Source organism: Chamaea fasciata, unplaced genomic scaffold, assembly GCF_029207755.1.
Source record: "Chamaea fasciata isolate MVZ Bird 193981 ecotype frontalis unplaced genomic scaffold, bChaFas1.0.hap1 SCAF_3, whole genome shotgun sequence".
Taxonomy (NCBI): domain Eukaryota; kingdom Metazoa; phylum Chordata; class Aves; order Passeriformes; family Sylviidae; genus Chamaea; species Chamaea fasciata.
Genome location: NW_027094088.1, coordinates 61,218,114 through 61,242,520, shown reverse-complemented (window position 1 = coordinate 61,242,520; position 24,407 = coordinate 61,218,114). Strand labels below are relative to the sequence as shown.

Genomic DNA, 24,407 nt, shown 5'->3' with positions numbered 1-24,407 from the left:
GAAAGCATTTTTCATCGCTCACGTTTTTCAGTATACTTAGACTATTCAATTACAATCTTCTCTGATATTAACAGCTTTTGAGAATACTCATGATGTTACCAGAGATTAACCTCCTAAACTGAACATGGCTAAATAACAAATGGGTTATGTTATGAAACACAAAGAAATGTAACAACTGTCAGACTGGGAAGTATGGAAAAGAATAGTAATACACAGAGAAACACAAACACAAACACTTACAGGGATGTGTGTGTGTCTGTGTGTTTGTGTATTCTGGATAATTTCTTTAATATTAGTGTTCTTCTGTGTGCCTTGCCAGCTGTTCTTGCCCTTAGTTTGTACAGGAAAAGAAAAATGTGGAGCAAAGACTGTCATGATTTGGGGTCCTGTGTGGTGCCAAGAATATTGTGGGTGTTTAATGAATAGTAGACATGCCGTGTTGTGCAACCATTACTCAGGACTCCTGCTCCAGTCCTCCAACCCTTCTCCCTTCTCAGACATTACTAAGCCAGATCTGTGGGGAAGCTACCAGGGATGAGTCCTTGGTGGTAAATTTGACCTATGCCATCTACACCCTGATCAGTACCTGAAAAATAAGGATTTGTATTGGATACAGTATGCGCCGTTTTCAAGTTATATATCAGAAGTAATCCAAGGCCTTTATTTCTTTACTGTGTTTCCCAAGTTGAAAAGGCAAATTAGTGACTCTTTTGTTCACTTACACAAACTATTTCCAGTCTAGAGAAGAATGACAAAGGGTGAGCATTCAGCTGTCCTGTTCACATGGCTAGTTTTTATGACTAGAGTGCCATTTTAAGCAAACACAATATCAACTATTAATTGAATATTAATATTTTATTTGGTATTTAATCTGAGGATCCTGAGGCCACCGTTTTTTTCCTAATAAGATGTATTAGCTATTTGGAAAACTGAAATCAACATTTTCTAGCTGTGGGAGTTTGCACGGAGAAACCGATGGGCAGGAATTACAATAGTGAAAACACTACACCTGATGTACACTCTTTGACTAAAAGATCACTCTGCTTTAAAAAAAAAAAAAAAAAAAAAAAAAAAAACCCAAAACAAACAAACAAAAAAAAAAAAAAAAAAAAAAAAACAAAACAAAACAAAAAAACCCAAAACAACAAAAAACCCCACAAAAAACCCCCACCAAAACAAAGCAAAAAAAGAAAACCCAGAAAACAAACCAATACCTAGCTGACTTTATGGACTCCTGCTGCTGGCTTTGTTGCAGCTCAATAAAACAGACATATCTGACTTTCCGGCAACACACAGTCCATCAGCTATTCTTTCCCTCCCCACCCTCTTTAATAAACCCCAAAATAGAGAGGTGCATAAAATCACCCTGGGAACTGTTTCCGATTCATCTGTTTCACTTGCAAGGAAACACTACATCCAGCTTCTTCCACAGTGTGTGCTGGTGCTGGCTCCTCACATCTCCCGGCCTGACGAGGGGAGGCTTCTTGCATGCTGGATTCCCCCGAAACCGATAGTCCACCGCCCGCAGGCCCAGGCACAGCTGTGCAGCCCTGCACAGCCCAGCCCGGCCGCTGGCTCTGCCTCCCCAGGGCTGATGTCAGCCTGAACTTTGCCGCTGATATCTCATCCATCGGGATGAGCGACATAAACAGAGAATTGCATGCCAGAGTTTTGCTCTGGAACAAGCTCCTTCCACACATTTCAACAATATAAATCTTCCCCTTTTATCGCAGAACGGCAGTAACTGTTTATGGGTTCAGTTTGTTATTGTTGTTGGGTGGTTTTCTTCCCCCCAATGGGGCTGGTTTGTGGAGGCAACCAGGCTCCTGGCGTCCTCTCACCCTGCCGCTTTTTGGATCCTGTCTTGAGTCAAGGCACAGCTTTTGTTTTCTCCTCGGTCTATGTCTCTGCCCCTCTTCCACAGCAAGTAAACCACCTCTCTCCCCCGCTGCTGGTCGCTCATGCATACCCTGCCCTACTGCTCGGCCCTCGGTTGGCGCACATTTGATGAGTCGGTTTTGCTGAGGCTCTTGGGTCACCCATGCAGTCCCCGGGGCTGTCTCCCAACACATCTGTCCCATGCATCTTTCCTGGAGCAGGGAGACAGCAAACGGAAGAGGCTGGAGAGACAGTGAGCAGAGTTTCTCAGTCGTGCTTTGTCAGGGCAAGGAGAGGGAGTGTACTCCCCTTATGTTTAATGTTTTCCTCATGTTTCTCGCGGATCGTTTATTTTTTTACATGCTTTCTCTGCCCACTGGTGCTAATGCTGCTCGAGTGAGTTGGCAGGCTAGCTGCAGGTTGGCTCACATACATGTCCCATCCTTTCTTCACTGCCTTGTTTATTTATGTCACACATGTGGCTGGTTCAGCTATTTGTATGCACACACCAGCACACAAGAAGTTTCAAACTCCAACGAAACAAAACATGGAGACAAATGCACTTTCTACATGTCAGGGTAGCCCCTAGTTTTGTCTGCTGAATGATTTTTATTTTATGCCTCTCAGGCAATCCCACCCCATCCGGCTCAAGTATCCTGGATTAGAAAGACTTTCCCCAGAGTCCTTTTCAAAGGGAGCCTCCCACAGACCTTTAAATCCCCCACATTTTATGGTGCCGATATTTAACAGCTCTGAGAGGGACAGCGGGGGGAGTGAGAGGGGAAACCAGTTACAAATAAGAGTGGCCGCTCCTCACACCATTGAGGTTCTTGATGCGATCAGCGCCGGTTTAGCATGGCTCACTCCCTCATCCCAGCGATAGGCACCGAGATAAGAAGGCAAGCAAGAAAGGACTCAGTGAAGTCGCCAGTTTTACCTTGAATCAACCTCACCATTGTAGCCTTCCCCTTCACCCCAAAAGGAAACCCTTGCCGGAGAAAAGAAAGGCGATACCCTTCTGTCAAACAGGCGGCCTCGCCTCGCCGAGGTGCGGCTGAGCTGCGCCCTTGCTGCCGGCGCTCTGCTGAGAGCGCCGGCGGCACGGGCGGGAGGCGGCCGTGTTCACCCCCGGGCTCACGGCTCCTCTCGATCCCAGCCCGGGGCCAGCACCGCGTCTCGCCTACCGCCAGCAGGCCGTGGGGACGGTCCCTGGCCCCGGCAGGACACGCAGGTTTGCTCTGTCCCGTCCCGCCGCAGAAGCCAGACCGGAAAACCCCTGCCCAGTGGGGAAAGGCCACAACGGAGAAAATCCCGAGAGGCTGGAGACCCCCACCAGCGCCGCACTCCCATCTCCCCACCTCCACTGAGAACCGGGATGTAAAGGGCAAATTCGGGGAAGAGAGGGTGCCGCGCTATGTCCCCCTCGGCAGGGAAGGGGCTGAGCACCCCGCCCCGTCCCCCCGGCGAATGGGGTCGCCCCTCCCCACGGAGGGGCCGGGGCACGGGGGGCAGCGGCATCTCCGCGGTGACCCCGGGAAGGCCGGCGGCGGAGGGGAGGCGAGCGGAGACCTGCGGGAGGGGGCTGCCAGGGAGGCTGCAGAGCCCGACCGCCCGCGGGCCCCGCTGCAGGAGGATGCTCGGGAGTCGACGCCCCGAGGGGGCTCGGCCGGGAGCGGAGAGCCTCCTCCCGCCGTGCCGGGACGCTGGGGCTCGCCTCCTCCCGGTCCGGCCGGCCCCGCCCCGGGGCCTCTCCCCCGGGGCCCCGCTCAGGAGCAGCTCCCGTATGAAGCCCAGGGGCTCCTGGTCGGCGGGCGGGAGAGCCGGGGGGGGGCCCGGCCCACCTGCGCCCGGCGGCTGGCGGTGCCCGCGGCGCAGAGCGCTGCTGCTCCGGATCGGCGGCGGCGGGGCTGGGTCCTCCCTCTGCCCCCCCGCCGCTCCCGCCCTCGCACACTCCTCTCCCACCGCCATCCATCCATCCGTCCTGTCGGCACCTCGCCCGCCCGGCGCACACACGGGCGCGCACAGCCGCACGCACCCCGGCACCCTCACAACATGCTGCCGGCCACCGGCCCGGCATGGACCCCGGCGGCGGCTGCTCGGCTCCTCTCCGCTGCTGACTGCCCTCTGAGGTTTGCGGCAGGTAGCGGGGTAGATTGCTGGAAAGTGCAATAGGAAAAGCGAAGGGGAAGGGAAGAAAAAAAAAAAAAAAAAAAAAAGAGGAAGGAAAAAAAAAGAGAAAAAAAAAAAGGCAAAAGCCATCAAGCCGGCCAAGCCTAGCTTTGGATTTCAGTGCAGGTATTTCTGCTGCTGCGTTCATCCCTTGCCGCCTACCACCCCGGTTTATTATTTCTTTTTTTAAGGAAAGAAAAAAAGGACGAAAAGGAGAAGTCGAACTCTCAAAGGGTTACTATGCAATTGCGACTGATTTCTTGGTTTTTTATCACTTTGAACTTTATGGAATACATTGGCAGCCAGCACGCCTCCAGGGTACGGCGACAGGGAAGAAGTAAGTGCGAAGAGATTTATACTTTGATAACTTCTGCTTCCTCTCGTTGTACTGTTCACCTGTCCGGGGGGTTCCGTGCCCCCGGTGCCCGGGCGAGTGCGCTGGGAACTAAATTCCGCGTCGGCGGCGCGGCCGAGCGGATTTGCAGGCAGTTTCATTCAATTGGAGAGATGAAGGCGATTTTTGACCTCTCTCTGCTCCTCTTTCTCACCTCACCGGGATGAGCAGCGCGGGCTCTGGGAAGACCTGCGTCTGGTGCTTTACATTTTAATGCCTAGTAAAAGGGAACGTCCTTTCTTGGGTCTTTCCTCTTTCTGAAGGGAAAGCGCGGTGACAGGACAGGTAACTTTTTTGCCGGTATGCCCTAAGCGCCTTTTTCCATCCCGGTCAAGAAGCTCCCTTCCCAAGAACGGGCAGTACAGATTATCGCTATAGGTTAAGCCTGGCACCCGGCGATGCGGAGGGGCACTGGGGTGTCGCGGCTCTCTCCGGCCCGCTGGCTTTCAGCCTCTGCTGGCCACTAGTCACCCATTGCTACCGTCCTGGGACTGTGGCCCCTGACATTTTTATTAACCGATTTAACCGGCCCGGTCCATTTCCGCCCGGGTCCGGGGCAGAGGCAGGAGACAGGCGGGGGCCCGGGGGGCGAGGGGCAGTACCCAAGGTGCTGGCAGAAGCTCCCTGCCCCCCGTGAGGGTTAGAGAGGAGAGTCCCCCGCCATCGGGGCGGAAAGAACAGGGAGGCAGCAGCGAGTCGCCCCCTTGGGAAGTCGCTGTCCAGGTCGCGGGGCGCTGCCACGGTCGGCCGGTCTCTGGCTCCGGCGTCGGGGTGCGGCGTGGGCTCAAATCCGCGGTGACACCTCCTGCCGTGCCGCCGTTCGGAGCTCTGCCCTGACCCTGCCGCAGGGAGCCGTGGATGAGGCGGGATGCGGCAGCGGAGGCCGCCGGGACGTGCCCCCGACCCGGCCTCGCCACCCCGCCTGAATCGGATCCGCCGCTGTTTCTGGGGAGGAGGCATTTCCTGCACACCTACCGCGGAGGGGCTGCTCATGCCTATCCGCTCTCCCTGACAGCTGCAGACACCGAGTAAATGTCATAAAACACAGCAGCCTGCATTTCATCAGCAAGAAGTAACTGAGTTACTTCCTCAGGGAGGGGAGGTACTATTATTTTAATTTTCTCTTGCTCACCCTTCGCTTCCTTGCCCTGCTTGGCACGGCTGGCCGTTGAAAGCCTCCTTTGTATGGTTTGCCTCCTGCAAACAAGGTTTGATTCACCTAAAGTGCCCCTAAAGCGAAGCTGAGGACGAGAGAGACCTGGGCTCCAGCCCTCCGATCCCCACGGCCTCGCAGCGAGGGAGCACTAAGGGCTAAGTAAAACATGTCAGGGCATCCGATTTATTATCCTTGGCAAGGGAGGGCTCCGCAGCCTCCATCACTTCCCACCCACTCCTTTAACCCCTGGCAAGCTGCGGCTGCCCCCCACCCCCAGCCGCAGGGGTAGCCCGACGGGCACGGCGGAGGTTCAGCCGCGGGCTGGGGGCACGGCAGGGCTCGGGGGGCAGGACGGCCCCGGGGCGAGGGTCGCGGAGCGGGGCCCCCTCCTCCCGGACTCGCTCCGGCACCTGGTGCGCGGCGCGCCGGGCCAGCGCCGGGCCGGCGGCGACCTCTGCTGTCCCGCGCCGCGGCGGGCAGCCCCGGGCTGCAGGTGCTCGGCTCCCGCCGCTCGGCACGGCGCGGCACGGCACGGCCTGGCACGGCCCGCCCGCCACGGCTCTGGAGCTGCCCCACTCTCGGCAGGAGAAGGCAGGTCTGCCTCCGGCCCGCGGCCGCTGGCAGCACTGGGCGCAGGGCAGCCGGCGCTTCCAAGCGTCGGGGCAGACGCGGTGTACTCTCCCGGAGAGCGCCGTCCCACCTCGTTCGTCCTCAGACAACCTGCATGGCAGGGTAACTTTCGGGAAATAGGGGCGGAAGTGTATTTAGCTGGTTGGTACACCGTGGAGAAGGCACTGAGCACTCGCTCAAAGTTTTATGGTTAAAATGCAAGAGCTAAGATAAATTCAGAGCGGAACAAGTGGCTGGAAAACTACAGCTAGAGGGTTAGAATGAAAATCTGGCTCGTTATTTTGGCAGTGAAGGCAAAAAGTCTTTCAGAGCATCTCACCTGGACGTGGTATGCATCGTCCACTGGCCGAGGTCTTCATACCCAGCTGGTTGTAAAACATGATTTGATATAAATAGTGGTTACTTGGCTTGACACAAAAATTTAGAGAGTGAGTGTTTATGAAAGTTATAAAAGTGGTTAAGATCACTTGCACTAATCACTTTGGCTTTAAAAACCCATGGATCACTGTTAGTGAAAAGTGCAACTTGAAATAAATTATGGTGTGCAGATAAAGAAGACACCTGTCAAATTCATCTAATGTGTGGAAGACTTTCCCTGGATTTCTGTTTTGTTTGCTCAGATAGTCTCCTTTAATCATAAATCATAAGCCCATTTCTAGGGAAATGTTTTTAAACTCTCTTTAACGCACTTATTTTTAAATATAGTAGTAATAACTTCCCATCAAGCAGTCAGGGAGCCCATGTTACTTTGTTTTGTTTATTATCAGAGTCTTCCATTCCATGTATTATATTGTAGTCTTACATATTTTAACATAAAGAAATTATAAAATCTGAACTAATTCAGAATAGGCCATGCCAGACACCCAGCTGGTATAAATTGAAGTTCCTATGTTAGATTACCCCATCAGAAGGATCTGGTCCTGAAGCATTACTTATTTTGTACCTAATGCCAAAGTAATCCTTACTATGAGAAATGTCTAGTTTGTAATCCTTTCCCTCTTCAGACTTCTATGGAATTTTCTTGTTGAGGAATCCTAAATTTCTGTCCCATGATCAGTAGTAAAGATATAGTTGGCTGTGGAGTGATAAAACTCCTCTGAAGTCAACAAAGTGCACACAGACGATCAGGTCCAGAATTAGACATAGAACGCGATCAATAAAAGTTTAAAAGTGAACATACCATTAGCAGGGAAAATTGTGGTTTTATTCTGATAAGAGCAATTAAGCATTAACAAAGCTGCTTGTTTGGGTCTTACAAGACAGAGTAATATGCAGCTGAGTATAGACTAGCGTACCAATAAATAAGAATTTCTGTGTATTGGCCAGTGATTGCAGTTTGCTTAGAAAATAAAGAGGATCAAGTCAATAGCTCCAAAATATTTTGGGTCTGCAGGCCACTACCAGCCCCCAAAACTTAGTGCTGACAGTTATGTATGTCTCTCACTGACCTTCTAATAGACAGAAATAAAGTATTATTTGCTGCGGGTCTGTGAGTGACCGGCAGACCATTTGCCACGAGCCTGTGGACTAGCAGTGAGCCATGGACTAAATTTGGAAATCTAGTATAAGCAAAATGATAGAAAATTCTGTATTTCTACCACACTCCTACATTTGTAAGTAAAGTAATCTGTATGACTTTATGGAAATGCAATTTGGATGTAGAGCTCCCAAGATTATTGGTAGCCCATCAAATTGCCTCCTGCCTTTCACTATAACGGCATGCCCGGGATACTTGGTCTTTCTGCCTGCCTTCCGTTGTTCCTCTGTCCATTCCTCTGCTGATGTGGGACTGCAGGTCTTCCAGCATCTGCTTCTGGTCACAATCAGTGGAGGGCTCCAGTCTGCAAACACTCTGCATCTCTAGCTTGGTTTGCATTCAACTACTTACAAACTCAAAATTAGGGAGATGTGTAACAACCCATTTGCAAACATAGGTATATTAATTAATATATGTTTAAAAAACCCCAAAAAACCCAGGAAAATACTGACAAAACACTAACTGGTGAAATGATATCTTCAGCCTTTTAATACTCTTGTGCAGAGTGTAATTCACATGGAGGTAGAATATCAGCCAGAAAAAGGAAATTATATTATTAGTGAAGATAACACTTCATCGTAGAAGCAATACTTTTAATAGTTCACCACCTATATATATTCTTGATATCTACATGTATGTTTAGGGTTGGCATGTCACAGATGTCAGTGCTACAGAGTTGGTATGTAATATAGATGTTGTTATCAATTTCTAAAAATAGAAATAATTTTGTATCTCAGTGCAACAGTTTAAAGCAGAAGTTAGCCAAGCAAGCAGCCATCAAGCAGTCCCTCTTGGGCAGGATAGAATTACTGTTAGCTCTCTTTAAAAAAGTGTTTGTATGCTGCTGATAATTTTTTTTTCTGTGATGTCTTCATATTAACACTGTGAGGGTAAATACTTTGCTGGTGACAAGTGTGTCTTTTTTTTTTTTTTTTTTTTTTTTTTTTTTTTTTTTTTTTTTTTTTGCAATGAAACTATATTTCTCATTTTTTGGGTAAGAATCTGTCTGTGTAAAAACAGACGGTAAAATTCGTGTTGCAGTCATTGGAAGCAGAAGCTGTTCCATCGTGTTGCCATAAATTGTGAACATTGTTCACTGTAGTGATATATTAAAAAATTAAATATCTGAAAATCACTACCAATTACTGAAGGCTTTAGAAGCATGGTAGGGATAGACTGCTTGCGTTGTTGGTTTTGTTTGTTTGTTTGTTTGTTTTTAATACCTCTATATGTATGTAAATCTGTGCCTGATCATACCAGCATTTCTGGAACAGTAAGTGTTGTTATCCCAGGAGACTAAAGGACGTTACTGACCAGTCCCCATTTCATACCTGACAGCTGAAAGGGTGATAATTTCAATTTTTTTTCCTATGACATGCGGAAAACATTTCTTATACCATATAAAATTCATGTTAGACTTTAAATACACGTATTACCACAACTTCTCAGACATTGATGTAGGATGGTATACCTGAAAATACGTGAAAAGTCCTATTTCTCTCTACAGACAGAATAAAGTATTGCTATTATTAATGAGATGGTTTTTAGAGCTTGAACCTGCCTCCATTGCTTTCAGTGGAGAAAGTCCTATGCACTATGCTGGAGCTGGAATGAGCTTTTTCTGCAGGACCTCAGGATACATTTTGAGTTTGGAAAAAATCCTATAGTAAAATACTTGGAAAATTGCATGATTCAACTATGTAGAGCCCCTAAAGAGGATTAAACAATGCCTCTTACCTTTCAAAACTATGATACTTAAGATGCTTGGGAGGCAGTCTCTTTCTTAATCATATGAAAAGTACAACTATTTTACTACTTCCACCTATTGAGTCAACTGAAGCCAAACAAGTTAACTGAGACTAATTTCTTCTTTTGAGCTTTGCCCTTAGTGTACCAAGCCTTTGCCAATCCCCATTCTGCTGTTTCTCCTTCCTATAAATTTTTCACTGGAGAGAATGGAAGTTATACCTGTTAAAATCTGAACTAGAACACAAAAATCAGACTTACTCATTTTCTCTTGCTTAGCATGCTCATTTTGCTTTCTGGTTTGCCAAGTAAGTGTGCTGGCTTGACCACTGCACTTTATTGCTAACATTAACAAGCTGTCTGTCATTTCATACTCAATCATTTATAGACAGTGACTACTAGCAACACTCCTCCATTAAACTTATGGATGTTCTTAAGAACAATTTTTCCCCAGCAGTGAATTGTCCCTTTTGCTTGAAATTAAATTAGAAGTTGCAGAAGCTTGGTGGAAGAGATATAAAAGCTTATGAAAAATATTTTTGTCTCACTTCTAATTTTGGAGTCTGAACTACTCAAAATCACTTTGCCAATTTTTTTACCAAAATAATTCTGAACAAAGCAATCTTATCAGATGACAAAAGGCAGCTGAAACCATGTACGTTTTTATACAAAAGTCTGTCTGTCTGCTATTACCACAAACAATGCTTCAGAAAAAAGTACTCAGAGAACATTTATTCATGCAAAATGTGCTATGGCTCTCAAAAAAAAAAAGATGAGAGCTCAAACTTTTTTATAAATAATTGAATAACTGAGTTTTTGGCAACAGCAGAATGATTACAATTAGATGTTTTGTCATAATAAAATCTAACAGATTTTATTAATGAGTACTTTAACCTTATTTTTGTTGCTATTACAGAGCAGTGCGATGAGCAATGCTACTTAAGGAATGATTGTACTACGGTTGCGTGACAGCTGACTAATAAACATTTTTGTGTGTTTCAGTTTCTAAATTATGAGCTATCGACCTTGCATTTTAAAATGTTAGTGTTACTTACTCTTGTGATCGAACATAGCATTCACTGAAGTAAAGGAGCCAAAAAACACATCTTGCTCCAGTGCTCCTAGGCAAGAACTCACCTATGGGGACCAGAGCTGAACCGGGAAAGCCTTTGGCTGTGGCAGTGGCACTGAGCTCCTGCCAGCTTGAAGTAGCACCCCAGCCTTGCACCGATATTTTGGCTCCACACAACAGGATAATTGGGAAGAAGAACATAAAGGAATGCTAATAGTAGCACTTTTAAATAAAAGTAAAACCTCAAACCACAGGTTTACACCAAGTTCTCATAGTGCTGCTATAAACTTTATCCTTTCAGACTTCTTAATGTGTGTCAGTATTACATCCTGACAGGTTTTGTGTTTAAAATTGCAAGGTCCTAGATGGGATTTCAGACATTTAGTATTTTCTGCAGGGTAAAGAAGATTTTGGGGCACTGTAAAATGAAACAGGAGGTCATTGATGTTGGGATAGTAACGATGTGTGATTCCTGTGGCTTCCTGTAAAGTGCAAGGGCAAACACAGAGAGGCTCACCTCCAAGAACAGGACACAGGCTGCCTAAGGTGTGTCTGGGACAGGATTTAAATATGAGTCCCTCACCTTCAATAATGCCTAATTTCCACCTCACCCTTGACACATGGACATTTCTCAGATGCTCTGTCATTTCTAACATGATGTTTCATCTTACTGGCATTGAGCATCTATCTGAGTTCAGGTCCCTTCATGAAAAGACTTTGAGAAGTCTTTTCTTCTCTTAAAGAAAGCCCGTGTTGAAAAAATGCAGTGAATAAATAGCTACAAACAATAAATATATCAATGCCAAGTTCCTCCACACAGAGCACAAAATATTGCAGATGATTGCTTACTGGCATTGGAATAAAGTCACATACATTCCTGCTCCATACACATCCCTCAAGCCCTTGCCCTTCCTGTGTAAACTGAAATCGTTGTGAGCAGTGATCTGAGATTACATGCAAATCCAGGTGGAAAAACCCCAGTTTATTAGAGCATATCAATACAGATAGGCTAGAGTCATGCTATATGGAAGAATTAATTTAGCTTAGATTTTCAGTTCCTGGCCAAATGTTTTAGCAGCTAAGCTTTTGGATACTTGAAGGGGCAGCAAGGCTGCTGCTCCCTTCTTGGTGTGTTTCAGAAGAAAAGAGTGAATTCTCCTGTCTTTTGTTAAAGAATGTACTGGTTTGCAGTGCTGTGTAGTGCAGTGCCAGGATGCCTAAATTCCCTGGACATCCAGGATTTGATACAGTTTCTGACCTCGTCTTTTCAGGCCACGTGAAGACTCCTTTGTTCACCGTGCTGGATTTTGTCCCTTTTGTAGGCACCCAACTCTTCTCACCTACTAAAAGGCAACTGAAATATCTTGCTCAGAGCTGCCAGCTGTACTTTGATGGAGATGTCAATGGAGTACATGATGACAGAAAGCAGGATGTTCAGAACAGCATAAATCCTCTACCAAGCAAATAACTCCAAATAACTCTCCCCAAATAACTCCCTGGGTACACAGCTTCACAGGTGATAGTGTTTTCATGGAAAGTCACAGCAGAGGCAGGGCTTGAGATTCAGCTTCCCTACAGGGTGAGGCTTTGTTTCAAGGGGAAGGAGGACAAGATTATCACATGAACCAGAATCATAGGAGCAACCAGCTGGTGGAACAAGATTTCCGTTGCATTCCTTGTAAAAACTTTTACAAATATCCACGTGAACCAGAGCTACTACAACCTGACACTTTAATATGTTTACAATGTTTATGTATGTTATCAGCACATGCAATACTCCCATTAGGATTTATTACAGGTTTCTTTAGCAACAACATTTTTTATCATAACAGCTCAACTGGTCAGAGAGAGGAGAACAGCCAGTTTCTCCAGAGTGAGCCTCCCACGCACACTTGCCCAGCATTATTGAGTTGCTTATTCATGAAGATTACACAAACCAGTGTCGGCAAGTGTTTCATAACCTTGTTTCCTTTTCCTAGAATGTTCATCATTAATTTCACTTTTTTCTATGCCACTGAATAATGAGTTGCTGGTGTTATTTTACTTGATGTTACTTCCAAGAGAAGGACTAGCCCTCCAAAATAGAGAAGTGGGAGCAAAGGCTATTTATTCAACATGGGAGTCAGAAGATGTTAAGTGCAAGTATTTCACAAACACATGGGGATGGATGAAGATTCCAGAAAGTTTTAGTATAACACAGAACTAAAAATAATCAGCTGAAATGAGACCACCTTGTGCTGGGCACGCTGGCTGCTGATTTCTAATAGACAAGACCCTGAAGGTCTGAAAAGCAAATAAATGACATGATTTTTTGTTTTGAAAAAAAAAAATAAATTACAAAACCAAAGAACAAAAAACCCACAGAAAAGAAATCAAAATAGTTTCTGTTTCGCAGTCCAAAATGAAATCACACATTTGTCTCTTGTGTTTATGTTTTATGAAAAGTTGGGCAATTGACAAGTTTCAGAGTTGAGGGCGTATTAAAAGGGAAAGTAGAATTCTGTATGAGAGTGTGGGATTTATAGGTTGTGCTATGTCCTAGACAAGTATTTTAAGATCAAGGCCCTGACTTTAGGAATGAAACTATTTAAAACTGTTTTTTAAGCTACCAATTGATGAGAAGTTTCAGATGTGTAAAAATCTGTCAGTAGGATTCAATTTCAAGATACTGTCAGCAAAAGGACATCCTCATCACTGCTTAGGTCATATACTAGTTCTGAAGAATAGACCAAAGTAATTTTTAGGGAAAGATAAACATAAAAAACAAGCTCCCCTAGACAGCTTGTGGACAAAAATACTGCATTTTTTCTCCGTTAGCATAATTTATTTCTGCTAAAACCTACAAAATCAATATGATTTGAAAGTGCTTATGCTCTTCCATGACTGGCTATCATGTTCTTTCATCTGAGTATTTAACTAAAATACTAATCCTGCTTTAAAGCCCCAACTTCCTTCAAACGTATGTCTTAGAATAAGTAAGCTGCCACATTACTGACTCCGAGTTCAGTATATCTAACAAGCAGTGACACATGTATTGTGGTTGTGTGGTCTCAATCACTCTGTGAATGTGAAATTATTGAGGAACTTTCAAACAGGCTTTCATTTATGACGTATCTATATATTGTACCTGGATACTCTGCTAAACACAAGTCTTCCCAAGGTTTATGGAGGTTAGAAGCACTGAGTGGGGAGTGATCAGAGTGGGGGAATCTTACTACTCATTGCCAGGATCTGGCTGGCCACAAAGGAAACTGTGAAGTGTACCCTTTCAGGATGAGGACAGGCTGCTATTCACCTCTTTCTGAAATCACATCATTTCCAGCTACCCAGTGAGCAGAGAAGTTCATTTCTCCCTCAGGAGAAGTCACACCTGAGTCAGTATAAGATAGATTAATCAAAAGAGTAGCCTTCTCTTGCATTTTCATACCTTATTGATTATGTGAGAGAGGAGGATTCTAACCATAGCTACCACTAAAAGATCACCAAGCATTATGAAAGTCAATCTGTAATTGTTTCTGAAGCCTTGCATAATTTCTTGAAAAGTAAGTTATTCATCTACAAAACTTGCTGGTTGAGCCTTCTAGCCTGATTCCATGATTGGCGGTGGTTACTTCTGGGACCAGGAAAAAGGACCTGTGTTTTTCATCTGGAGGTATGCAGAGACTTTGGACACATCTTGTTCAAAAGAGATCGTCACAGAAGTTGCAATACTGCATATAAGAGAGCTTATTCAGAAGTAGAATCTTCCATCTCCCTTGACTCCTACAGAAACATTCTCTGGCTTATATAGTTAATTCCCTGGAAAACCTTGACCCTACAGCTGTTGTCCTAGAATAGGAAAAACTCATGCTCATGCATTGTTATCTCTCCCTTTTCCCCTACACATTAATATCTATGTCTGTATATATGCATTCCCATACATACACAAAAGTTCACATCAACACAAGCAAGAATTAAAGTATTTTCACTTCAAGATTGTCTTAAAATATAGGTGAAATTTATGCTGATAACCTCAGATAGAGGTTTTTGTCTCCACGTGAAGTTCTTTGGTTTGTCTGAAAACTTCATCTCTTCTCCCACTGTTCTTATCTTCTGTTTGGTCATGGGAAACAAAATAATTAGTTTTATTTGGGTTAAACAAAATGCTAAATTAAAGAACAACAAAAAAATTTGACTGGGAAGCTTGTTAGGGGACCCTCTTTTCTTTCTGATGAGCTCGGCATGTTTTAAACTGTACCAGAAAGTTACATGGACCCTTCCCTTTTCAGTTCTGAAACCTTTCTTGCTTTTCAAATGACCTGTATCACTAGGCTGGGAATTTTACTTAGCCACTTGAAAGGAAGATGATGCTCCAAAGGTTATGGTCTGAGAAGGGAAAATTGGTGGTGCCAGTGAAAAGAGTCTTTTCTTGCCACTTTTCTTGTGTCAATGCAGCAGAACTGCTACTAATGTTCCTGGGGTTGGCTGTGCATATGGGTTCACTTCTGTAACTGCATCTGTGCATGTGCAAGGAAAGACAACATTCCTCTTTTATATCAGCAAAAAGAATATCATGATCATAAGGCACATGCCACACTAACCTGAGGTTTTCAATTTGAGCCTCTGCATTGTTTTTGATGGGAGATGGTTTAGGCAGAATAAACATGTCACAAAGGTTAAGGGACAGATTCTGCTTCTAGTTACAACTCATGTCAGGAGGCAAATATCTCACAGAGTCCTGACAGCATAAAATTTGCATGTGCACAGAATCTAGTCTAAATGTTTATACAGGCTACTAAAAAAACATGATAAATGGGAGTTTTTTGTTGCCAATCACCAAGAAAAGGAGGAGCAATGCAATTCTCTTTATGAGTTGCTGGTACAGGACATGAGGGTATTCCACTGTCTTTTGTCAGAGAACAGCTGCAATTTGCCACTTAAAAGGGTAGGAGAGAAATTTTTATGGCTTTTGCCATGCTGTACTTATTCACCCTGCCCAGCACTGTGTATTCCTGAGCATTTTCCTTCTTTGCCTTCCCTCTCTTCCTACAGATATTGAACCTGAGCACTATCTCTCAAAGTAGTGCTTGGAGTAATTCACAGAATGAGAACATGCAGCAGACCAGACTAGCTAAATAAGTGAGCAAAGGAATAGGCACAAAATGTTGCATTTTCTGAGGTGGCAAGTGGCAGAGGAAGTAATAAGTCTAGATCAGCTCCATTAACTTGCCAGATTTAATGCATGTGTGATCCATGTCCTTCTCATAATCCATTCAACACATGAATCCAGCCCAAGCCTACTGGAAAGGAGAACTAGCAGGTGAATGCACTGAACTTGAACCAGAATTCGCATGTGATCATACATCCAACATATAGGATGTACAATAATGTGCCTTTTGTCAAATCATTTTTTAAAAATATTTATTTTCTCATTGTCTTAGCAATTTCTGTTTTTCCTTAGTGTCACCCCGAAGAAATATGTTTTTGGTGGTCTCTTGCCTTCACTCTCTTGTTTGTATCTACAAGCAAGTTTCTTCCTCAACATAATTTTCCCTTTTGATGCCTCAACATAATTTTCCCTTTCAATTACAAATTATTGCAACTTACGTTGCTGACACCAGGGTTTTGGGGAGAAATGGTGGAAAGAAAAGGATGCCCTTGGGCTGTGGTGTGATGACTTGATGGTAGCAGTGGGTTTCTTGGTGAGAGAAAAGAAGCAGTGAACAACTTCTTTGATTTACAGAGACAGATTGTGAAAACAAGCCATGAGTCTCTGCATATACAGAAAGATGTGAATCCTTGGACCCTATGTCAGATATAAGGAAGGATGGAAGGTTTGCATAGACTAATAGAGAATGTAACTCTGAGGTCTATCAAATACAAGAATATGAAGTGTAGAGTTTGTAAAGTAGTAAACTATTCTGAATGCGTCAGCTGGCATCAAAGATGTTTATGGCTGTTTCACCAAGCATAGATACCAAACTATACATCCAGTCCATTTACTGCTCCCTCTTTCAGGGACCAGCAGAAAAAAAACCACACTACTTGCAAAAATATTGAGGGGGGAGGAACTCCTCGTCCACAATGTTGTGCTTTTCTTCACCACTTTATCAGGGGTAGTCAAGTTGTGTGGCAGGGCAGTTGGCCTCAACTCAGTGCAACTTACAAATAGGAGTTTGTTCAGAAGTAGAATTCTCCTCAGCTGTGTTGTGTCACACAGGATAGGCAGCAGAGTTCCTCAGCTGAACTGCAACGTGTAGCTCTGCTCACTGCACTCCATAAGCATTTCTCAGCTCTTGAAATGCCTGATGGTCCTAACTATCCTTATGCCAAGCCTTTTCTCCAACACATTTAATTCCTCAAAGCTCTGCACATCTCTATTCTCTCTTGTGACAGGAGCTGAATAATGTCCACAAATGGAAATATCTACTCCTCCTCTTGGCTTGCTGTGGAGCCATAATCCCCCTTCCCCAATATATTCAGTCTAAGTGGATTTACAGATTTAGTCTGACAGTTTCTGAAATAAAAATTCCCTGGTTCACAGTGCAGAGCAAGCACTGGTGTCTCTACAGGCAGGCCAGTGCTTCTTGCTTCTCTTTAAGATGGACTCCGTCCGAAGACGCAGGGGCAGAGGAGGTACCACACCCTGTCCAGCCGTCGGCCTCGTGTTCAGACAGCTCTCTCAGCTGCCAGTTCTTCTTTAAGGTTTTACAATGAAAGTATTTCAAACAAACATCAGATGAAAGCAATTTTGAGTCTAAACCAAGCATGGCCAGGTTTGCATTGGTGATTTATTGGTGCAAGTCATCAGCTCCTATTACCTTTTTCTTGAGCCATTCAATTCTCTGGCTTCCAGACATTTCTAGGGCCTGATTCTTTTCCTATTGAAGTTAATGGGAGGTTTTGCCACTGATTTCAATAGGAGGCCTCTAACTTTCCAACCTACTGCCTATAGAGTCTTGAAGTGCTTCCAGGTTTCCATCATAGTCTGCGGTTCCCCTCTTAAAGTCAATTGGACATTAACGGATTGCCTGGGTCCACACCTTTGGATAGAGAAAAGCTCCAGATCTGATTCAGTGCTCACTCACACACCAGCTTTATACCCCAGTGGAGTTCCTCCTGATTTATATTGGCAGGAAAGTGAGGTCCAATGTTACTTATGCCTGGGTCATTGCCAATAGAACACGGAGAGAATTCAAGTCACTTGTTATCCCCTTCCCCACACCTCTCAATCACAGCATAAATGTATGTACATGTATGTGGATATATTAGAATCATCTGGACTCTTTTAAGTTATTTGCCATAGAAACTGACTTCAAATTCAAGTTTTAAAGTTGAAATAACAAGGAAAGAAAAAAGAGGCAGAAGGGAGCCAGCTGCAAGGGTACTCAAAATTTTCATCAGTCTACAGGACACTCCTAATAACATATTTTACTACTTTGTAGTGAACTTTCTTTGCTTCTGCCATAAATATATTCCCTATGCTGTAAATGAATAGCTTGCAAGCTCAGTAAAGTTAATATAGAAGAATAAATCTTAACTACCTAATGTCAGGTCAGAAACATAAATCTTATCTAATATGCCAGGTCAGAAGGAAAGAATACTTTTCGCTGAAAATAGCAAATATTTTCCAGTGCAGAGTCGGAACTTATTTTTCTCTTTAAAAAAATGTGCTGCCCCTAATAAGATGGGTTGAACAGTCTCTTTTTAGAATCTCCAAAAGAAAAATAAACACATAGAGCAGAGTTAATTTATAAAATGCTGCAAAGTTTATCTTGGCAGAACAGTTGTAGGCAGTGAGAGTTCTCTCCCTCTCACGCATGCGTTCATACACACACACACACACACACACACACACAAGAGACACACACATCTTGAAATTAGGATAGGCTTTTACAATAGCAAATGCTACAGAAAACTTATATATCTGGGTAAATTCATAGGTTCTTATTCATGCAAGGCTCTCATTTTAAAGTCAATGGAAATTTTTCCAAAGAAAGACAACAATCTCTGGTGCCTTTTTGTGTAAGTACAGACCTGCTGTGTCACAGTGGGGTAGGGGACAGTGAGACACACAAGTGCCTCGTGTCTCGGGCCCCCTCCTAAATACCAGCACTTCTGCCAGCTGCAAGGCAGTGATGCAGCCACCATCCTCTCCTGCCTGCCCAAGACCTCACTTGTTAGACATGGCTGGACAACCTGGTGGGTGATCTGCTAGCCAGCAGCTGCTGGCACATAGGTCTCTCCCAGTAGCCACAGGCTCCTACTGCTGCCCATTCTCTTGTTCCTCCTCCACACCTGCTTCCCACCACACACCCTGCTCTCACCACAGCCAAGGTAACTTCAGGGGCTGAGGGGATGAGGCCCACCAAGGGCTTTCTTTCAGCCTCACAGTATTAGCTTTATTTATTTTAAAGTCCATACCAACCTGTGTCAGGGGGCCACAACAACAGGGAAATACTGCAGATTCCAATCTACCAGACGAGATTGTTCAAGAGAACAGCAGGTGCTATGCTGACACCCCCAAATTTGGAGCTCCTCCACCTCTTGTAGTAGCCACTGTCCTTTCATACAGTTTATTTACTTCAGTGTCTGCAAAGCAAACAGTCAAACAGTCATTTCCCCCAGGATAAACAAGAATAGAGGCAGTTTTACATGACCAAAGCACAACTTGATCCTAGGGTGTACGCAATCCTCTGGACCATTCTTGCTCAGTGCTACCAAGCTACTCAATGCAGAACCTGTCTCACTAAAACCCCACAGAAGAATGCAACAAGTAGGTTCTCCTCTCCTCTCCTCTCCTCTCCTCTCCTCTCCTCTCCTCTCCTCTCCTCTCCTCTCCTCTCCTCTCCTCTCCTCTCCTCTCCTCTCCTCTCCTCTCCTCTCCTCTCCTCTCCTCTCCTCTCCTCTCCTCTCCTCTCCTCTCCTCTCCTCTCCTCTCCTCTCCTCTCCTCTCCTCTCCTCTCCTCTCCTCTCCTCTCCTCTCCTCTCCTCTCCTCTCCTCTCCTCTCCTCTCCTCTCCTCTCCTCTCCTCTCCTCTCCTCTCCTCTCCTCTCCTCTCCTCTCCTCTCCTCTCCTCTCCTCTCCTCTCCTCTCCTCTCCTCTCCTCTCCTCTCCTCTCCTCTCCTCTCCTCTCCTCTCCTCTCCTCTCCTCTCCTCTCCTCTCCTCTCCTCTCCTCTCCTCCTCTCTTTCCTTTTTACTTCTGGGAAGTTGCCAGTAATGTCCAGCATTTGGTCTGACAACTGTTCTACTGTAAATATTTAGAAGAATCCATTAGACATTAAACAAAGTGTAAGTAACTGCTCCTAAGTGATAGCTCTTATTAATGTTTCCAGCTATAGGCTCTTTACAAATGCATATGAAAGTCCTGCCTCTAGACTGTTTGTAAGAAAGGGCAAGACAGAAGGCAGCAACCAGAACTCAGTGTAATTTGAGCATCAGTGTGTTATAATTAGAAATATCAGCTCAGAGATAGAATTCTGTAGAGTGTGTACCACACTTGCAAATCTTGCAGACAGCAATGGGCAGAGTGCGTTACCCTAACCAATGTCTTTTAAATGATCCACAAGAGTACTCAGAGTCCCTGTTAAGAAATCTTTGCTTTTCTCTGGTCTGCCCCAAAAATATAACCTCTCCCCTGCCCTCGCCCCCCCAAAAAAACCAACCCCAAACCACCAAGTCCCCTTCCACCTCAAAATGTATCAAGAATTGTCATGTGTTACAGGAGAAAAGCACTGGTCTGGTGGATTTTTTTTAACTCTTATTGCATTCCAAAATTAGCCTGTTTATCCAGTATTTTAAATGTTCTCAGTGCAGTAGGATATTAGTAGCAGAGAAAGGATGAACACTAACACTGTTCTGAAGATTATTATGAAATACTTAAGAAGAAATTCTAGCAGAAGTCTTTTTCCAATGGACATTATTTTGAGAATAAAAAGTGCTACTTTTGCAACTGAGATGAATGAAGATCAATAAACACATCTACATGTTAGCCAATTTCTTTGCTTAAAAAATAAATGATGTTCTAGGAGCACAGTGAAGAGCAGGTATATGTCTATGTGGTGAATACCATAGCAGATTTTTCTATCATAACAGACGTTGGTGATAGAGATTTTTTAAATTTTAATTACTCTATTTATTGTCAGTGATCAGTGAGTAGAATGTCTTAGTTCTAATACAGACGGGGTAAAAATTGGATACAACATTTGACTCCAGTGTCCACCTTGAACAGGTTAAGTACTGAAAGAAAAAGGCTGGGAGTTTATCCACACCACTTACGATGCTTTCCTAGGGTGGAAATGTCTGGTTCTCGCAAATAGTGCATGTAAGGTAGACCTCTTAGCATCACATCTCATTTTTGAAGCTATCAGTTTCTTCCTCATTTCTTGTCCCCTTACCTTAAATAAAATATCTGGATAGGGTTTCTGGGTTATCCTAGATATCAGTCTGTGCTCATCCTTTCAACTCAGCTTCATAGCCATATCCAGCCTTTCAAAATTAGTCACCTTTTTCTGTAAGTGACTTTAGATTTTAGCTGGAGAAATCAATAAAAGCAACCTGGACAACAGGAAGGGTTGGGTATGAGCTACTGAGCAGAAACTTGGACTCCCATCTCTGATGATGGTGACTTATGGAATTGGAGGCTTCTGTGTCACAGCAGGGAAGGCAATTTATCTTCTTCTGTGCCTCTGTGTGTGCATAATTAGGAGTTTAAGAAGGCTAAGCAGAAGAGATACTCATGATCTAGAAAAGCTGTAGAGGGGTAGACTCAGTGGTCTCTTCAAGAAAGAGGAAGATTAGTAAAATAGTGGATTAGACAAGCGGCTAAGACACAACAAGAGAAAATTACATGAAATCAAAAGGATACTATCTTGATATTCTCCTATTTTTCATCTTGCACAAATATATAATGGTAAAATCAACAAGTCTCTTACCATCTGCTTACTTACACTGATGCCTCATTCAGCAGATATGCTACATAGAAACCTTACCAGACATAAAATTCCAATTTTCTTCATAAGGCAACAATGTGGAGTTTGTTATAAGGAAATGAAAGTTTATTTAGTTTTTGAAATCCTCTGTGAAACAAGTAGTTCTCAAATCACAAAGAAAATATTGGATCATCACCTTATATTAAAAATGGCACTTTTATTTGCTTTTATCCACTATAATTTCATTTTTTTAATTGTTAGAATTAGATTGATAAGCATAACACAACCCACTGTGAGTAAGAAAACTGTGATACTGCTGATACCGTCTTAAGGCAAAATACTAACAAAAGGCCCAGTTTATGCTGGGCACCTTCTGACATCCCTTGCCACTGTGTTCTTACAGGGACACAGTGGCAAGGGATGTCAGAAGGTGCCCAGCATAAACTGTTTGATCCACCCAATGATTCCTTTCCCCGGCACAATAATTTATGGCTAGGCTACAGCATGCTTTTAAAAATATATCTTACCTGTGATTTGAAAAATACATGTGACTGAGATTATACTGCCTCCCTGAGACTGCAGCAATGATTTTATCTACCAAGGCTTTCTGAATTTTATTTTAATTAATGCAGTTGAATCTCACTGATGCCTATTTCCAACCATGGATCAGTTTTATCTTTACTTCCACTGGTAGATATCATTATAGCATAGATATTTTAGGGGCGATGCTTTGTTACAGACTGCTTTTTTTTTTTTTTTTTTTTTTTTTTTTTTTTTTTTTTTTTACTGCCTAGACAAAGAACGGCTGTTGCGAAGTGTGCTCAGAGAAGGCTGGTTTTGGAGAAAACAGTCCCCTAAGCCAGTTAGAGATCTTACTATGCTCTTTTTTGTCTAAGAGCAGTCCTGACTTCATGTCTCAGCTCAGACCTGTTCTGTGCCAGTGAAAACCTTTTGGCGATAAATATTCATGTACCTGTTATTTGCTTACAAAGTAGTTATGAGAGAATTGGGGCAGGGTCTAAGACAGCATTGTCCCTATGTTGTGACCAAGAAACTGTGTTCCGGCTGCAAGTGAAGACATCCCAATTTGCCTCATTGCTGTGCCCTGCCTGCCACCAGCATCTCTCATGCATTATGAAGGAACAAGACACTTCAAAGCTTAGTGATCTTCATAGGTGGAAAAGTAGCTGTGAGGTGATGCACTGTCCCTTCTTAATCCCTTCTACTGAACCATTGCTTTGGTATGGGCTTTGGGACAGTTGTAGAACAACTTGTAGAACAAAGCAGAATAAAACCAATAGTAACCAAACTGGATTTGCTGGCAAGAGTCACAGCTTCAACCCGACAGGTTCCCCAAATGTCTCAGCTCAGACTGGTTATAGCAGCCATCAGACAGGCAGTGCATTTCCCATTCTTCATCAAACATGTGTTGTTAAAGGTAATATGGCCTCTAAAGCATTTACTTACATCATGGAGCTGCATCTCATTTGATTGCCAAAAAGTGCTTTGAGGACCACAAGGTGAAAAGTTCTACAGAACTGCACATATATTTGGAGTCTTACTGCTGCTATTGCTATGTGATTATATAATTTTCTCAGGGGTTTTAAGGATGGTTGAAATCACAATAGTTTGCATTAATTATTCTCTTTTTTCCATGTACATGATAAACTTTGTAAATGTTTTCCCTGATCATTTGGCCTCCCTTTTATTTAGCTTGCCTTTGAACATCTCTTTCTAATTTTCTGTGAGAACACCTTTGTGGTACTGGCTTTTTTCCTACATATGATATTGGTATGGAAAGTATTATAAGGCAAACAGCAGATTTAAGCTGAAAAAGATACTTTAGAGATTAATGAACAGGCTTTGAGTCTCTCCTTTTATAGGACACTGGTTTGAGTCTTACTGAAATCAAAGCAACCTGTTTGCCTTCCTATGAGGATATAGCTTAGTAGCCCCTTATGAAAATATTCAGTAAACTAAAAGTCAAACACCTTTATATTAAAAAAGCACTGAAATTCTTATCTTTGTTGAGTCTCTTGCTGAGACACAAAGGAAGAGGGCTGTTGACTCCAAGCACTGTAGGAATCTTACTCCCAAATATAATGGCAATGATTTAAAATGCATGAACATTAATTTTAAAAAGTTAATAAAGTAGTGCTAGAAGCCTTTCATAAGTCCTTTGAATTCATAGAGCTATGCTTTTCTCTGCAGTATTAGGGAAAAGATTTTTTTTACAATCTTCTAAAAATAAGGAGAAAATAATAATGGTTTTGCTCTCTGGAACACCATGAAAACATGGTCATTATGTTGAAAATATTTGATTTTTTTTTCACCAATACAAAAATACCCAAAACTATTGAGAAGCTAAAAATTAGAAATGTTTAAACTTTGGGTTAGTTAATGACTGAGAAGCTCAAGGCATTATTTTCAAAGTTAGTATGTTAGGAGTTAGGCTTTTGCCTAATTCAGGAAGATAAGTGTCTGCACTAAGCACAAGAGCCTCCATTCAAGAATGAGTCCTTAATTTTAATCAGGTATTTAAGTCTAATTGAAGTCAAGGGGTCTGTAACATATGCGTGTAGGTAACCATATGCTGATGTGCTTTTTCAAATGGGGTGGAATTTAATCATGGGCTTACATGGTAATTGTATGGGGGTTTTTTTCCCAGTTTGGTCTGGGTAGGCAGAAAGTAGCATAAAAGGGACCAAGAAACTTTAAAGCTTGTTAACTTAGTCCTCAGTGTAGAGGAGAAAGAGAGCCTTTTATTTCCCTGAAATTTCTGACCTTTTTTGTTATTTTTCTTCTCCCTGTTGCTCTCTGCTCACCAACCACAGCTCTCGTTTGCTGTGGACAATTCCCAAAGGGAACATTCCTCACTGAGTAACTTACCCAGCTCTTTTCCTTAATTTACAGT

At 43.6% G+C, this 24,407-nt stretch overlaps 1 protein-coding gene across 1 annotated transcript in view; it reads left to right on the top strand.

The window, feature by feature from the left end:
* Positions 1–4,074: 4,074 nt before the first annotated feature.
* Positions 4,075–24,407, top strand: part of RSPO3 (R-spondin 3) — a 59,509-nt gene continuing 39,176 nt past the window's right edge. Inside the window, exon 1 of the mRNA XM_066179238.1 lies at positions 4,075–4,384. Within this exon, the coding sequence (XP_066035335.1) occupies positions 4,288–4,384 (97 nt within the window). The 5' untranslated portion in view covers positions 4,075–4,287. The remainder of the gene's footprint in view (positions 4,385–24,407) is intronic.